Source organism: Chanos chanos, chromosome 2 (assembly GCF_902362185.1).
Source record: "Chanos chanos chromosome 2, fChaCha1.1, whole genome shotgun sequence".
In the NCBI taxonomy this organism is placed as follows: Eukaryota; Metazoa; Chordata; class Actinopteri; order Gonorynchiformes; family Chanidae; genus Chanos; species Chanos chanos.
In genome coordinates this window covers 860,001-877,345 of record NC_044496.1, presented here as the reverse complement: position 1 = coordinate 877,345, position 17,345 = coordinate 860,001, and the positions used below count along the sequence as shown (strand labels likewise).

The following is a 17,345-nucleotide window of genomic DNA, read 5'->3' as shown; positions in this document are numbered from 1 at the left end:
GTTGTTCTAAATATGGTTCTTTTGAGAGTTTGTTTGGGCAATTATTATCAGAAGTCTACAGGGTTTTGAGTGTTACTACAATGGATAAACCAGGAATTAAAGTTTTACATATTAAATTTCTCCCCTGCCATGGGGTTAATCCAGGTCCCCCTCTGCCTCACACTGTGAGTAAAGAAAAAAAAACCTCTCAGGGCCAATGAAAAATGTTTGGTAAACACACCAGGTAAAGACCAAGTTGTTTACAAAATGTTAAAGTACGAGAAAAAAAAAAAAACCAACAACAACATTCCAGCAACTATCATCTTTCAACACATGCAGTGTGTTATCTCTGTTCTGATGGAAAAAGACACAGTTTGGGGAAAGAGTGGGTTTAGAAGGCACAGCCAGACTAAAATGTATGTGTTTGATTCTCATGTTACTCCAGGTTTAAGGAGGTGTCCTGCAAAGTCACGGACAGGGATCAGACATTGGCCCTGTGTGAGAGAACAATCTGGCTTCCAACCTTTACCTACCACATCCGTCTGCAACTGAAAAACACGCTTCCAAAGTCATCTGAATACTCAGTCTCAAACCGCTGAACATACTGGTTTATTTCAGACATTTGAAAGAAGAGCAAGTTTCCAAATACTGTAGAAATACCATGATATAAAATCACACCGTAGAAAAAAAAGCATGGTTCATATTTTAAGGCCACCATGGGTCTTCTCATTAGAAACAGTGATTGATGTACTTTAGAACAAATTTAAAATGAAAGTTTTCAAACATTCTGTCATTGCTTTACATGCAGTTGAATAATTCAGAAAGGGCTTTATCAGTCAGTTGTGTCCATCACCAAAGCGAGAAGGCTGATCGCTGCTCCATGAACAACAAAAAGGTCAGAGAAATCGATAAGGCATTACTGCATATAACTACCATATGGAACCCAGCTCTTCCCAAAAAGAAATGAAAAAATTACCCCCTCTGCACTGCATACAATAAGCACTGATTTCAAGCTCCAGGACAAAAAACACAGCTCAGTTTCCCAGGCAGGACAGAAATGACTCCAGGGGTCAAGCATAAACGTATGCAGGATTTAAAAAGTGACTTGCAGAAACACATTTTAAGTTTGGATTATCATTTCCTGACTATGGAAACCTGGGCCAAATTTAATCAGACCTCAGTGGTGTGTGTCTTCACCGGACAGCGCCACCTTGTGGATGACAGACGCTTCATAACCGTGTTAAATCAGAGTTAAGTGGGGGATGCTATGCTCAAAAACATCAGTGAAATATGTAGCATATTTTTGCTGAGTTTGGGAAGAATGGACTGAGCACCGTGAGGAGTCTGAAGGTAGATCTGCCTCTTTAAAGGCTTAACATCAGGCTTCCCTCACTCCTAAAGCAACACAATTCTTCCTGAAGGGAAAACTAATCAGTACAATTTAAACAGGACTAAATCTAGGTCCACTTTTAACATAAACTGAGAAAACCCCTTTTAATTCATCCAGTTTAAAAAGATGTTTAGTCCGGAACTTTGTCGGGGTCTTAGTTCCTGTCTGGGAGACCAGCCATGTGCGTTTACAGTGACGTTTAGTGTCTTTCCTTTGTCCTCTGTCAGAGCGCTTAAAAAAAAAAAGAAAAAGAAAAAAGGCCAAAATTGTACAAAATCAAAACTCCTTTTCAATGACTTGTTAAGAGTTAACATTTTCCTCCTGTGCTGGCATATCCAGGTTCTCCACCTGAGAGGAACAGAGAGAATAGCTGAATTAGAAACAGGAGGTACAGTAAAGCAGCATGGATGGCTTTCTGAGGGATGTATTTTTCCAGCCTAAGCACACAGACCCTGAGTCGGCCGGCTGGAAGTCTTGTGTTAACAGAGTCGTGTTAAACCAGGCCGCACTCGCAGCTTCTCCTCACATCATACGGCCAAAGTCACAGACAAATTCACAAAGAAAGTATATTCAGACAAAAATCGACTATATTGTCCTATTAACAAATCAGTGACATTTTCCTATTAGAGTCCAATGCAGCCTTAATGTTTCAGACTTATGGCCAAATAGATGTTGCTGACTGAGGACACAAAAGACCTACAGAATGAATAGCGCTCATTAATACTGAGCCTGTTGATAACTAATTTCCAAAAGAATTTGACTGTGTGATAGGCCATTCCCACAGTGTTAACAACAAGAACTGTCAAACAGAAAAAAAAATCTGAAGTCTTTTATCTTTTTCATTCAGAAAAGCTGATGGGTCGTAAGTGAGTAAGTGGTTTATGAAAGCGTGGTTAAAAAAATCAAGGAGATGGTAAATTGTTTGGGATCAGCTCTCCACAAAGAGACAACAGGCAAATAAAGAGTGAAACAGAGAGAGACTGTGATAGTATGATTATTTTACACTGAATCAGACTTCATGGCTGAGCAGTGCACAGCACACCTCTGGAAGAAATGGCATCTCAAGCCATGCAACACACAACATGACATTCCCTCCACTCTACTGACACCTAGCAGACGCTGCAGAAATGACAGGCGATATGTATTAGAAACTGGGCTAAATGTGCCTACTGTCCACTGCTAATTCTAACAGACAGGACTGGAGGTGAGAGAGAGCAAAGATGAAAGGAGAAAAGACTCATAGAGTGGAGAAGCAGTGAATGGAGATGGTAGGCAGGGATGGACATTTTTAATCTAGAGCAAATGTAAAAGCACACCTTGCATTAACGGCTCCCTGGCCGAGTCCAACACCTGACAAACGTAAAAAAAACACACGTTATTCTGAGACACTAAACATAAGCATCACTCTATGTCTGTTTACCTCTGTGTGTGTGTGTGTGTGTGTGTGTGTATGTGTGTGAGTGTGTGTGCGCGTGTGTGTAAATGTGTATGTGTGTGTGTGTGTGTGTGAGTGTGTGTGCGCGCGAGTGTGCGTGTGAGTGTGTGAGTGCGTGTGTGTGTGTGTCTGTGAGTGTGTGAGTGAGTGTGAGTGTGTGTGTGTGAGAGTGTGTGTGTGTGTGAGTGTGTGTGAGTGTGTGTGTGTGAGTGTGTTTGTCTTTTGTAGAAACAGCCTATTTCTGTTGTAGAAATGACATCATAAGCACTAGAGGAATCATATCTACACTGTGTTAGTTCCAACAGTATGACTCAGCTGTACATGACATGTAGTCTTGTATGGGCTGTCTAAAGGTCTGGGAGCAGAGTGGAGCTGTATCAGTATGGGGTTAGAGTAAGGAGCTGACAGTAGAGCTGTGTCCTTTGACTGACTCTTCAGGCGTGTCTGGGCCAGTTCAGACACTGACTGTTTCCATGTTACAACACCCGGCTCACATACGAACAGGTCAAGACCGTCACGTATGACCAGGTAAGGACCATTAGTATGAACAGGTCAAGACCGTCACGTATGACCAGGTAAGGACCATTAGTATGAACAGGTCAAGACCGTCACGTATGACCAGGTAAGGACCATTAGTATGAACAGGTCAAGACCGTCACGTATGACCAGGTAAGGACCATTAGTATGAACAGGTCAAGACCATCACGTCCAGCAGCTTGTCTCCTGGGAGCCCTTCTCTGAGACACGCCTTGACGACAGGTCCTGGTGGACGGAAGAACCTCGGGTCAAACCGCTGATACTCACTTCATAAGTGGTTCCAGCCCAAAACTGTTTCATCTCTTTCCTGCGCCATGCAACCACTGCACTGGTGAGCAGAGTGAATGGAACCAGGTAGAGCAAGGCTGGCTGGCCCATTTTGGACGCGATCATGACGGCAAACGTCACGATCATTCCCACAAAGTAGGCTGTAAAACAGGAAGGAGAGACAGATCAGTGCTGTTAAGGAGTCAGGAACGGGCGGATGACAGGTGGTTTCGGAGGGGGGTTTACCTATGGTGCAGGAGAGAAAGTAGATCCTCTTACGATTGCCCATCCACACATCAAACCTGTGGCAATAGGCCACCAGCAGTCCTGCCATCAGACAGCAGACATTAGCTTACACTCACAACACACTGTGTACAGGCATGACAAACCAGCCATAGAGAAAGACCATCATAGAGAACTATCGTAGAGCAAGACTGAGTCACCAGGCACTATGATGTCTCCATATCCCAGGATGGAAAACTGTATCTCACACAGATTCTGTGCCCACGCAGAGAACCGCGGCACCCTCATCACCACAGGCAGCTAAAAACACACACACACTGTTCAGTTCAGCTCAAATACAGTTAATAGTACATAACAGCAATTAAGACCTTCTTGTGTTACCTTGTTTTTACCCTGTATGTGCATCAAGGAGAAGAATAAAAGTGAATCCGTTTAAAAACTGTAGGTTTACATCTAACACAGTATTACTTTATTTGAAGCTGTTTCCACCAAAGCGCGCGCACACACACACACACAGACACACACACACACACAAACTGAATTTGTCACCTTAAAACCACAGTATGACAGCTGGGTATAATGGTTTTCAGTGTCCCACTCAGCAATGAGACTGTGTCCATCCTCTTGTTTAAAAGAGCGGAAGACCACCAAACTATCACAAGTGAACTGAACTGCTTTATTCAAGCATGTCACCAAATGTGGGCCAGTTACAGAAGAAAGGAAAATGAAATGAGAGGTTTGGTGTTTGTTGGCAGCGTGAGATATATATAGCCACATGCTTCAGTGAAAGTCTGTTTGGAGTCCAACTGACTTCCAATAAAAGACAGGCATTCTGTCTGCTGCATTAAAACTGCATTTAGAAAAAAAAGACACATTAAAAGCTGTGAAAAAATAAAGCTATACTGGTATTTTACTACAAGCAACTGGGCAAATTTTACTGCAACTCCCACCCAAGAAAAAAAACAACAACAACAAAAAAAAAGACACCCACAGCGGTCAGTGCAGAGAGATCTCTTTCTTCCCAGACCTTCAGGATTATGAAACTGGGACAGCAGAAACGTAGAACCGTTATGCGGACATTTTATAATATATCACAGTTATAGGTCAATTTTATAATATATCCCTTATGTTACTATGTAATAATACTGTTCATTTACTCAGGTCTACAGCGTCGACCCTCAGTCTCCTACGTGTCCAGTCAGAGAGAGATTATCACATTCAATGTCCTACTGAGTCCCCAAGAGCCCGCATGCAAGAGCTAAACCCACTGAAGGAATAACACCATCTGCCCAGAGTCTAACAAAGTAAAGAGTCAGTATGAGGAGAGACACACACATCCACAGCAGGAGGCTCAGTCTTACTTTCTCATAGGAGGGTGTGGGATCAGCTGGGACCTCCACCATGCTACCATCTGTCTAGACCCCAACCCAACCCCAAACTCAGAGTCAGTCACTTTACAGTCAAATCAACAGCACAGCACAGAACACACAGTCCACATGCTTCATTAACGGCACAGAACACACAGTCCACATGCTTCATTAACGGCACAGAACACACAGTCCACACGCTTCATTAACGGCACAGAACACACAGTCCACACGCTTCATTAACGGCACAGAACACACAGTCCACACGCTTCATTAACGGCACAGAACACACAGTCCACACGCTTCATTAACGGCACAGAACACACAGTCCACACGCTTCATTAACGGCACAGAACACACAGTCCACACACTTCATTAACGGCACAGAACACACAGTCCACACACTTCATTCAGCCACTACACTCATAAAACAAGCCGTGACATGAGGAGAGCTAAGTGTCATATCTACCTTTTCTCCTGAGGCCCCGGGACCCAGAGCCACCTGGACCATGATGCTCTCTCCGTTCTGTCAAATCAAACACACACACACAACAGCTCAGGGTAATGTCTCTCACACACGCACACACACAGACACACACACACACACACACACACACACACACACACAACAACTCAGGGTAATGTCTCACACACACACACACACACACACACACAACAGCTCAGGGTAATGTCTCACACACACACACACACACGCACACAACAGCTCAGGGTAATGTCTCACACACACACACACACACATACACACACACACACACACACACACACAACAGCTCAGGGTAATGTCTCACACACACACACACATACACACACACACACAACAGCTCAGGGTAATGTCTCATACACACACACACGCGCACACACACACACACACACACACACACACACACACACACACACACAGCAACAGGGACGAGAATCAAGATTTCAAAAAGAGTACATCGCTGTGATAACAGAAACCTGCCGGTGTCTTACCTTAGTGAAGAAGGGTGTGATGAAGACGAAGAAAACGTCGTACACAAGCAAAAGGCTGAGCAGAATGACACAGATCTGGAGAACATATTACACATATTACACATATATCACCTCTATAACACATATTACACATATATCACCTCTATAACACATATTACACATATTACCCCTATAACATATAATCACCTCTATAACACATATTACACATATTACACATATATCACCTCTATAACACATATTGCACATATATCACCTCTATAACACATATTACACATATTACACATATTACCCCTATAACATATATCACCTCTATAACACATATTACACATATTACACATATTACCCCTATAACATATATCACCTCTATAACACATATTACACATACTATCCCTATAACATATATCACCTCTATAACACATATTACCCCTATAGCACATAGTACTGCTATAACACATAGTACCACTATAACACATATTACCCCTGTAACACATATTACCACTATAACACATAGTACCCCTGTAACACATATTACCTCTATAACACATAGTACTGCTATAACACATAGTACTGCTATAACACATAGTACCACTATAACACATATTACCCCTATAACACATATTACAGCTATAATACATATTACCACTATAACACTAAACTCCTCAATAAAGGAAAATGTTTACCTTTAGAGAACATAAGGAGGACTCACCTTGTAGTTGGACAACGTGATTGTTTTCATGAAGTTCAGGCAGAAGGCAATACCCAGCAGATCCTGTAAGATCCAGATCCACCTGAAATTTCAACAGGACCTCACTCAACATCTCACAGGATTTCAGAAGCATTTTCACTGAGTCTGTGAAGAACTCTGAACTAAATCTGTTTAATAACTTCTTCAGTCAACCAAACAGTGTGTGCCTGGGCACGCTGTAGAAAAACCCTCTCACTGAACAACCACGGGGCTGAAGTAACAACTGTAGAGCTCTAAAATACTTATGCTATACACTGTGCTCTAAAATACTTATACTATACACTGTGCTCTAAAATACTTATACTATACACTGTGCTCTAAAATACTTATACTATACACTGTGCTCTAAAATACTTATACTATACACTGTGCTCTAAAATACTTATACTATACACTGTGCTCTAAAATACTTATACTATACACTGTGCTCTAAAATACTTATACTATACACTGTGCTCTAAAATACTTATACTATACACTGTGCTCTAAAATACTTATACTATACACTGTGCTCTAAAATACTTATACTATACACTGTGCTCTAAAATACTTATACTATACACTGTGCTCTAAATACTTATACTATACACTGTGCTCTAAATACTTATACTATACACTGTGCTCTAAATACTTATACTATACACTGTGCTCTAAAATATTTATACTATACACTGTGCTCTAAATACTTATACTATACACTGTGCTCTAAATACTTATACTATACACTGTGCTCTAAAATATTTATGCTATACACTGTGCTCTAAAATATTTATGCTATACACTGTGCTCTAAAATACTTATGCTATACACTGTGCTCTAAAATACTTATGCTATACACTGTGCTCTAAAATACTTATGCTATACACTGTGCTCTAAAATATTTATGCTATACACTGTGCTCTAAAATACTTATGCTATACACTGTTTGTTAAAATACTTATACTATACACTGTGCTCTAAAATACTTATGCTATACACTGTGCTCTAAAATATTTATGCTATACACTGTGCTCTAAAATATTTATGCTATACACTGTGCTCTAAAATACTTATGCTATACACTGTGCTCTAAAATACTTATGCTATACACTGTGCTCTAAAATACTTATGCTATACACTGTGCTCTAAAATATTTATGCTATACACTGTGCTCTAAAATACTTATGCTATACACTGTTTGTTAAAATACTTATACTATACACTGTGCTCTAAAATACTTATGCTATACACTGTGCTCTAAAATATTTATGCTATACACTGTGCTCTAAAATACTTATACTATACACTGTGCTCTAAAATACTTATACTATACACTGTTTGTTAAAATACTTATACTATACACTGTTTGTTAAAATACTTATACTATACACTGTGCTCTAAAATACTTATGCTATACACTGTGCTCTAAAATACTTATGCTATACACTGTGCTCTAAAATACTTATACTATACACTGTGCTCTAAAATACTTATACTATACACTGTGCTCTAAATACTTATACTATACACTGTGCTCTAAAATACTTATGCTATACACTGTGCTCTAAATACTTATGCTATACACTGTGCTCTAAAATACTTATACTATACACTGTGCTCTAAAATACTTATGCTATACACTGTTTGTTAAAATACTTATACTATACACTGTGCTCTAAAATACTTATACTATACACTGTGCTCTAAAATACTTATACTATACACTGTTTGTTAAAATACTTATACTATACACTGTGCTCTAAATACTTATACTATACACTGTGCTCTAAAATACTTATGCTATACACTGTGCTCTAAAATACTTATGCTATACACTGTTTGTTAAAATACTTATACTATACACTGTTTGTTAAAATACTTATACTATACACTGTGCTCTAAAATACTTATACTATACACTGTGCTCTAAATACTTATACTATACACTGTGCTCTAAAATACTTATGCTATACACTGTGCTCTAAAATACTTATACTATACACTGTGCTCTAAAATACTTATGCTATACACTGTGCTCTAAAATACTTATGCTATACACTGTTCTCTAAATACTTATACTATACACTGTGCTCTAAAATACTTATGCTATACACTGTTTGTTAAAATACTTATACTATACACTGTGCTCTAAAATACTTATACTATACACTGTGCTCTAAATACTTATACTATACACTGTGCTCTAAAATACTTATGCTATACACTGTGCTCTAAATACTTATGCTATACACTGTGCTCTAAAATACTTATACTATACACTGTGCTCTAAAATACTTATGCTATACACTGTTTGTTAAAATACTTATACTATACACTGTGCTCTAAAATACTTATACTATACACTGTGCTCTAAAATACTTATGCTATACACTGTGCTCTAAATACTTATACTATACACTGTGCTCTAAAATACTTATACTATACACTGTGCTCTAAAATACTTATGCTATACACTGTTTGTTAAAATACTTATACTATACACTGTGCTCTAAAATACTTATACTATACACTGTGCTCTAAAATACTTATACTATACACTGTGCTCTAAATACTTATACTATACACTGTGCTCTAAAATACTTATGCTATACACTGTGCTCTAAATACTTATGCTATACACTGTGCTCTAAAATACTTATACTATACACTGTGCTCTAAAATACTTATGCTATACACTGTTTGTTAAAATACTTATACTATAGACTGTGCTCTAAAATACTTATACTATACACTGTGCTCTAAAATACTTATACTATACACTGTTTGTTAAAATACTTATACTATACACTGTGCTCTAAATACTTATACTATACACTGTGCTCTAAAATACTTATACTATACACTGTGCTCTAAAATACTTATACTATACACTGTGCTCTAAAATACTTATGCTATACACTGTGCTCTAAATACTTATACTATACACTGTGCTCTAAAATACTTATGCTATACACTGTTTGTTAAAATACTTATGCTATACACTGTTTGTTAAAATACTTATGCTATAAACTGTTTGCTAAAATACTTATACTATACACTGTGCTCTAAAATACTTATACACTGTACTCTAAAATACTTATGCTATACACTGTGCTCTAAAATACTTATACTATACACTGTTTGCTAAAATACTTATGCTATACACTGTGCTCTAAAATACTTATGCTATACACTGTTTGTTAAAATACTTATGCTATACACTGTTTGTTAAAATACTTATGCTATACACTGTGCTCTAAAATACTTATGCTATACACTGTTTGTTAAAATACTTATACTATACACTGTTTGCTAAAATACTTATGCTATACACTGTTTGCTAAAATACTTATGCTATACACTGTTTGTTAAAATACTTATGCTATTCACTGTTTGCTAAAATACTTATGCTATACACTGTTTGCTAAAATACTTATGCTATACACTGTTTGTTAAAATACTTATGCTATGCACTGTTTGTTAGAATACTTATGCTATACACTGTGCTCTAAAATACTTATGCTATACACTGTTTGCTAAAATACTTATGCTATACACTGTGCTCTAAAATACTTATACTATACACTGTGCTCTAAAATACTTATACACTGTGCTCTAAAATACTTATGCTATACACTGTGCTCTAAAATACTTATACTATACAGTGTGCGCGAAAATACTGATACTATACACTGTGCTCTAAAATACTTATACACTGTGCTCTAAAATACTTATGCTATACACTGTGCTCTAAAATACTTATACTATACAGTGTGCGCGAAAATACTGATACTATACACTGTGCTCTAAAATACATAAGTTATACACTGTGTTCGAAAAGTATCCCCAAAAATATACTTCACATCAGTTTGTAATTCACAGTCAGCATCCTGATTTCACATAGTCCCTTCATTTCACATAGCATAATAATCTCCTCCAGTCAGTGGACCATAGATGACTGTGTTTTTCTTCTAAATGCAGAAAATATGCCACTTAGTGGTGACTGAACTGGTCTGAATGGGATTAAAATCGTAGACTAAAAACTAAGTATGCTTCTAAAAACTACTGAGCTGAGTCAGACAGCCAACTTCCTGCACAGCCACCCAGGTTAGGCTGTCTGAGCCCAAGGGGTGTGTGTGTGTATGTGTGTGTGTGTGTGCGCGTGCGTTTATACAGACAATACCTGTCCTCATTCCTGTACACTCCCCACACCACAGCCACAGTGACACACACCGCTCCCAGCAACAAAGACCTCACTGAGCACGTCGAGTCCCTGACAGAGAAACTGGAAAAAAGGTGAAATGGGACAAACGGTCAGTCACCGTGGGGGTGATGAAGCCACTGGAAAGGTCAGACTGACCTCAGTCTGAACCAGCGAGAGTCACAAAGAAACACAAACATCTCAGCCCGCTGCTCCGTATTCTAGCTCCATCTCTCCTGACTCCACTCTGAGACACTCTGGTTATCCAGCCCTCAGAGCCCCTCCACATGTAGGACAGTCACAGAAACCTGCTCACCTACAGGCAGCACAGCCCAGCTTCGTCAACAGAGCGTCCAGGCAGCTGTACAGCGCTGTGGCGGACGCCAGGCAGAATATGGCAATGATGACATACACTGGGGGGGGGGGGGAGAAAAAAAAAATTCATATCAAGTTCAATTTACTTTCTGAATGTCATTTAACGAAACACCACGAAACGCTCACCAAGCCACTTGTAGAAGAAATACATCAACACCAGCATCCCACACATGAGCAGCACGAAGAGGACGACTTTTAAAGGAGAGTACAGGGTCAGATCGCCGCTGTCTGTCTTCTGCTCGCCGCCGCTGGCGCAAACACCAGCACTCAGCTTCTCACTGCAAACACATGTCAACACCCACCTCACCACTGAATCACAACTTCGCTTCAAAGTCCGATGTGTGTTTGGGAACCTTTGATCACCTTTCTACAGCGCCGCTCCAGAAGCCGCCCATGGCCACGGTGAAAACGGCGATAACTAGCAGGGCAATAATGCTGGCGTCAAACACGGGCACCGATGGCGCATACAGCCGGACTTTCATTTTATCACTAAAGGTCTGAGGACACACAATTAAGACGTATAAATAACATCAGACACAAAATACAACCAACGAATTCACAGTCGCACAAAACACAACCAACTAATTCACAGACGCACAAATCAACAGCTTTGATGGTATGACCTTTTGGGCACTGAGGAAATCGCTGTATCTCATGAGTGCCAGGGGAATGCTGACTTTGCCATACTCGCTCTCATTGACTGACGGAGAACTCTGAAAAAATAAATTAAAAAAAAAAAAGTTAAAACAAACTAAGGTGATATACTCTCTGAAATCACTACTGACCCAACGAGCAGTTTTGTTGACCATAAAAAAAAACAGATATGTTCATGAAAAACAGATCTGCTCATGAAGAATCTGGAAAACAAAGAGAAGACTTCATCTGATTTTCTCATTGGACTGCTCTGATTTCAGACAGATTCATATCTGAGACTTGATCTGACAACAGAAACACACCATCGATTGAGTGCTGGCAATAAGAAGAACCGAGGCACCCAAACTCTCCGCCACAACGAGTTTTCGCCCAAATTCACACTGGTCTCGCATAACCACCACTGCCTTCCCTCTGACATTTGGATAGGACGTGGAGGCATTACAGAGATGGCTCGACGTCAGGTTCACCAGCTGGTATTCAGCCTGGAAGACAAAGGCTTGTTAAAACCGGCCTGTTCAGTCTGATATTCTCATTTTTTACGGGATCCTTCTTTAAATAAAGCAAGTCAACTTACAGCGCTGTTCAGAGAACTGGAGATATTCGTCAGTTTGTGGTTGTAAACAAGACAGTACTCTCTTTCTGCGGAGTCACTAGATATGTGCAAAACTGCCAGTTGAGACTTAATCTGCAGAAAGCAAACAAACACACACACACACACAAGGCATATATTAATGGACAAATAATACAAACTGCGTTATGTCAGTAGTCAGGGAAACAGAAATGGAGTATGGAATTCCCCGACACGTAGTTAATGTTAGCTAGCAAGTCAACTTCCCTAAAGAGTGTATCAGCTGACAGAATACTTGTTAAATTTAAACAGACAAAAAGACAACACAGTAGACTTCTGTAATGTTTATTTTCATTAATTAGAGCACGGGCTTCACTGTAGATATTCCATGAACAGTTCGTGTTACTGAGAATTACCACTAGCTAATCAGTGAACTTGTCTCCTGACATATCGCTAAGCTAGCGAGCTGCTTCACTGCTTGCCAACCAGCCTCATAAACACTACCAACGACGAGTCTCTGAGGCTACAAAGCTCACTTACCTGAGACGACAGAAAAATTACAGAAAGAATTATCCATAGTTTTCTTGCCATGTTGATAACATCTGTGTTACTGACAAAGTCAGCCTTGTGTGTGCTTAGGGAGCGTTGTTGAATTAGGAAAGATCAGTTTAGTTTCTATTTGGGTTTGACCGCTGACATATTTTCAGAGAGAATTTAACTTATTCCACTTCCTGTTCCGCTTTTGACATCTATCGAAATGGAGCGCTTCGTCTACCCAACGAGCCAACACCACACGAGTAATTTAAACGATGGAAAAACCCAGAAACTCTTTTGTGTAGGCAATACATTTTTAAAATAATATTAAGTAATGGAAATAAGAGACATACTTCCATTCACCCACGACAACGCTCCATCCATCATCCTAGCTTGGGTTCACGTGAAACCCCTCATCAAAACGTAAGAAGGTACTATAATGTCCCATTGTGTTTGAGGCCAAAACGAAAGTGTCGATTTATGTCTCGTGGACAACTCCAACATGCGTGTGTTAGATTAAACCAGATACCACACTTCAGAAACTTCAGAAACCCAAAAGAACACACTTAACGCTGGAGGAATAATAATGCAGATCATAAGCTATTATTTTATTCAGATTCCAGTGAGAAAAAAAAGATTGTTTCATGTACAAAAATAGTTCAGTCAGTGTAATGTATTTGTACACTGACAAAATTTTACAGTGTGTGTTTTGCACATTTTGTACTTATAAGAAAACATTTCAAAGCTTAGTATGCAGAGTCTATAACGCGGGGTCTACTGAGGGGAGTAAGAGATCACAGATAAAAAGCTAGTTAATTAAAAAGACATTTTTGAAGAGGTCTTTGGGTGCTGAAACAGTCAAAGGGACATATCATCATGGGAGGACGGTGAAAAAACCTCTCGCAAAATCTTCTCAAACTGATCATACAATAAATACACACGCATCCGTAAAACCAATCATAATTCCTATCTCACATGAACAGATATATATCCAATGAGTAATTAGATCCATATTGACCATTCAATGTCTCTCAGTTCATTTTACAGCACAGTCAGCGCTTTTGCAACACACACGTAGAAGAGCTTTTATTACAAAAATATATACATCTTTAATACCAGTGGTCTGACTCGTCGTGTAACCCTGTGTTTCCCAGTCCTGATCTTGAAGGCTTAGTACCGCACAATTTTAAATCTCTGCCTGTTCTAACACACACGCTTCGGCTCATCAGCCAGTCGTCATGCCCCTGATGAGCTGAGCCAGGTGAGTTAGGAGCAGGCAGAGAGCTGGCGCCTGCAGTGGTCCGGACCTCCTGAAGCAGGACGGGGAGACGCTGGCGTAACTTAGGCTGTGGTCCATTTCAGAGTTTTACAGTTTTTTTTTTCTCCTCCTCTTCCTCATGCACCCTCCTTTAATCAGTAGTATTTAAAGTCCTTATTAGATCTGGAGAAATAGAAAAGTGCAAACAAACAAAGACTAGTTTAAACTACAGTTAGATTCATCATCAGAACAGTCGTTTAGAGGATTTAAGACAACTTCAACAACGACTACAGCAGTAAGACTAACAACACTCCTACTTCTGTAATAATAATAATAATAATCATCATCATCATCATCATAATCATATCTGTATTACTTTTACAACCTCTAATAATCATAATTATATCAGTTAGGAAACAGACCAACATCAGCGTGAAAATACATGTAAAATATTTACCTGATTATTATTGTCCATTGTCAGGTGCTCCATCTCCATAACCTCCTTTTGATTTCATCTGAGCCTGAACACTGTCCACCTTCACACAGGTAAAGATACATCAGACACGTCAAGTCACACTCACTTTACAACTCAGCATGTTTCACCGACAGCACAAACACACAATCCTTTCATGCTTCTGAAAACAACCTAAGGTTTGTCCATCTGTTGCACTGGTCTTCAATAATATTACCAAGCTGTGTTTTCTCTTTCAGTAAGCACAGACCTTCATCAGGAAATCACTTTCAATCTGCATTTTCAGTAAAAGAACCACTGGCATGTTTCTCATCTTCCCTATTTGCAGGTTTGAAGTTCAGGCACAGTTTGATCCATTTCACTGGTCATAAATTAACTTTTGGAATGTGAAGAGACAGACAATCTGTGCGCATGTTATTTATGGCTGTTTAAGACTCCCATTCAGTGTGTGTTAGTTATGGCTGTTTAAGACTAATGTTCAGTGTGTGTTAGTTATGGCTGTTTAAGTCTAATGTTCAGTGTGTGTTAATTATGGCTGTTTAAGACTAACATTCAGTGTGTGTTAGTTATGGCTGTTTAAGTCTAATGTTCAGTGTGTGTTAGTTATGGCTGTTTAAGTCTAATGTTCAGTGTGTGTTAGTTATGGCTGTTTAAGACTCCCGTTCAGTGTGTGTTAGTTATGGCTGTTTAAGTCTAATGTTCAGTGTGTATTACTTGTGGCTGTTTAAGACTAATATTCAGTGTGTGTTAGTTATGGCTGTTTCAGACTCCTGTTCAGTGTGTGTTAGTTATGGCTGTTTAAGTCTAATGTTCAGTGTGTGTTAGTTATGGCTGTTTAAGTCTAATGTTCAGCGTGTTAATGAAGATGACTAGTAAACCACACTTTCCGTTGACTGTGGAGACACATATAGAGAACGAGGGCTGGGCCTGGATCGGCTGCGCTCTCACACAGGGGGAGTCATTACTCACTGACGTTACTCCTATGCCCATGTCCCCTGAGCCCACGTGTGTCGTATGGACAAAGTTGGTTGGTTCTCCAATCATAGAGCGGTCGATTTTCCGTCTCCTCTTCTGCAGTTTAAAAGAATGAGACTGACATGAATGTACTTACAGACTCAGGAAACAGAGTTAGGCCACAGCTTTACACAAAGCAGAGTGTTAGTAGTGAAGTACAGGCTGATGATGTGACCAACGTAAAGCGAACGAACACTCACTGGCTGAGGCTGCTCGGCCACACAGCAGCTGAAACAAACCCAGAACTCAGTCATGCCGAAGTTTTTGCTGTCTGATGCAGCTGCAACTTCCTTAACGTCTTGGATGTTTTCTTGTCTTCCTGTTCAAGCCACACCAGCAATGCCACAAACATATGCCGGAAACTGATTACAGACGACAGACACGCAACAGGCGTGTCCCTCGACGTACTTCTCACTTTCTGCCAAAAATTGCCACCAAAAAGAGAAAAAGAATCACAGATAAAACCAAAGGTTCTGAACAGATCAGGACGAAAGACGATAGAATATGGGACAGTTCTCACGTACATCTCCTAACTGTCCTCACCTGACTCATAGAGAGGCTCTCCGACATAGTAACTGTATGATTCAACTAAGACACAACACAAAGGTTTGGTAACTCTCACTTCATAAAGTAAGCCCCACATAACAGGTATGAGCATGTGAGAACTTGGGTTCAGGAGCATATTATGACTCATTTGAAAGCGTATTTGGACTTTCAGTGAGAGAAGTAAAAACAGGAAACTACATGTGCTTTCAGAAAAGGCAGACACCAAAATCATTTTATGTGTATATTAAGTGTCAAAGCGTGTTTTGTTTGTGTCTGTGAAGGGAATTTCACAGTAATTATCATTATTGTACACTCTCGCGCTTGCTTGATGCTACTCATGAGAACTGCAATAACATCAGCCGTCCAGGCAAACCCTGCGAGAGTCATGGAATTATTAATGATAGCTCATAAAATCTCCAGCACGCACATGAAAGACAGGGCTACACCGTCTCCTTTACCAACTTTATCAGCCTAATGGGCATAAAAGTTTCGCCCAAAAAACATTCACCGTTTATATAGTCACTACAGCAAAGTTTATTTTCTGTCTTGACACTGAAGTTTCAGGTTTGGCACACAGCTGTGTGTAAAATCCTAAGCAATGGGACCCTCTAGCACTCTAGATTTCATATGTGACAAGAAATATATATATATTGGGGGGTTCTCTTCCACAATATTGGCAATGACTTATGCTAACTTGGCTGAGATAACCAAGGTTACCGTAGCGTTAGCTAGGTTTTGACTTCCAAACGTGAGCTACTTATCGACGCCTCTGCCATTTACTTCTTAGT

General features: G+C 39.6%; 2 protein-coding genes across 4 annotated transcripts; both read right to left on the bottom strand.

Moving 5' to 3' along the window:
- Positions 1–571: 571 nt before the first annotated feature.
- sppl2a (signal peptide peptidase like 2A) lies at positions 572–13,417 on the bottom strand. 3 transcript variants are annotated; one of them, XM_030766276.1, is made up of 17 exons: positions 13,274–13,417; positions 12,740–12,850; positions 12,468–12,647; positions 12,135–12,224; positions 11,875–12,008; positions 11,638–11,789; positions 11,453–11,549; positions 11,119–11,220; positions 6,918–6,999; positions 6,212–6,286; positions 5,688–5,744; positions 5,213–5,266; positions 4,052–4,151; positions 3,855–3,935; positions 3,609–3,769; positions 2,686–2,719; positions 572–1,717 (listed from the first exon to the last, which is right to left on the bottom strand). In XM_030766276.1, exons 1-17 carry the CDS (start codon positions 13,322–13,324, stop codon positions 1,677–1,679), a joined length of 1,602 nt encoding a protein of 533 aa, XP_030622136.1. In that variant the 5' UTR covers positions 13,325–13,417; the 3' UTR covers positions 572–1,676. The 3 variants fall into 3 exon arrangements, with proteins under 3 accessions (XP_030622136.1, XP_030622137.1, XP_030622138.1); XM_030766277.1 differs by lacking the exon at positions 2,686–2,719; XM_030766278.1 differs by lacking the exon at positions 5,213–5,266.
- Positions 13,418–14,653: 1,236 nt separating this feature from the next.
- On the bottom strand, positions 14,654–16,334 carry LOC115805632 (CDC42 small effector protein 2-like). The gene is made up of 4 exons (XM_030766283.1): positions 16,212–16,334; positions 15,967–16,068; positions 14,983–15,061; positions 14,654–14,708 (listed from the first exon to the last, which is right to left on the bottom strand). The coding sequence occupies exons 1-3, from the start codon at positions 16,263–16,265 to the stop codon at positions 14,990–14,992; spliced, it is 228 nt and encodes a 75-aa protein (XP_030622143.1). The 5' UTR covers positions 16,266–16,334; the 3' UTR covers positions 14,654–14,708; positions 14,983–14,989.
- Between the last annotated feature and the right edge of the window lie 1,011 nt (positions 16,335–17,345).

What these genes read in the sequence shown, in the direction of transcription:
- sppl2a (XM_030766276.1), bottom strand. Translation starts at nt 13,324, where the DNA reads ATGGCAAGAAAACTATGGATAATTCTTTCTGTAATTTTTCTGTCGTCT. An exon ending in ATTTCCTCAGTGCCCAAAAG is followed by an intron (nt 12,009 to 12,134) that starts GTCATACCATCA and finishes GTGTGTCCTCAG; the next exon opens with ACCTTTAGTGATAAAATGAA. An exon ending in TGGAGCGGCGCTGTAGAAAG is followed by an intron (nt 11,790 to 11,874) that starts GTGATCAAAGGT and finishes ATGTGTTTGCAG; the next exon opens with TGAGAAGCTGAGTGCTGGTG.
- LOC115805632 (XM_030766283.1), bottom strand. Translation starts at nt 16,265, where the DNA reads ATGACTGAGTTCTGGGTTTGTTTCAGCTGCTGTGTGGCCGAGCAGCCT. An exon ending in TGGCCGAGCAGCCTCAGCCA is followed by an intron (nt 16,069 to 16,211) that starts GTGAGTGTTCGT and finishes TTTAAACTGCAG; the next exon opens with AAGAGGAGACGGAAAATCGA. An exon ending in TGGGCATAGGAGTAACGTCA is followed by an intron (nt 15,062 to 15,966) that starts GTGAGTAATGAC and finishes ACCTGTGTGAAG; the next exon opens with GTGGACAGTGTTCAGGCTCA.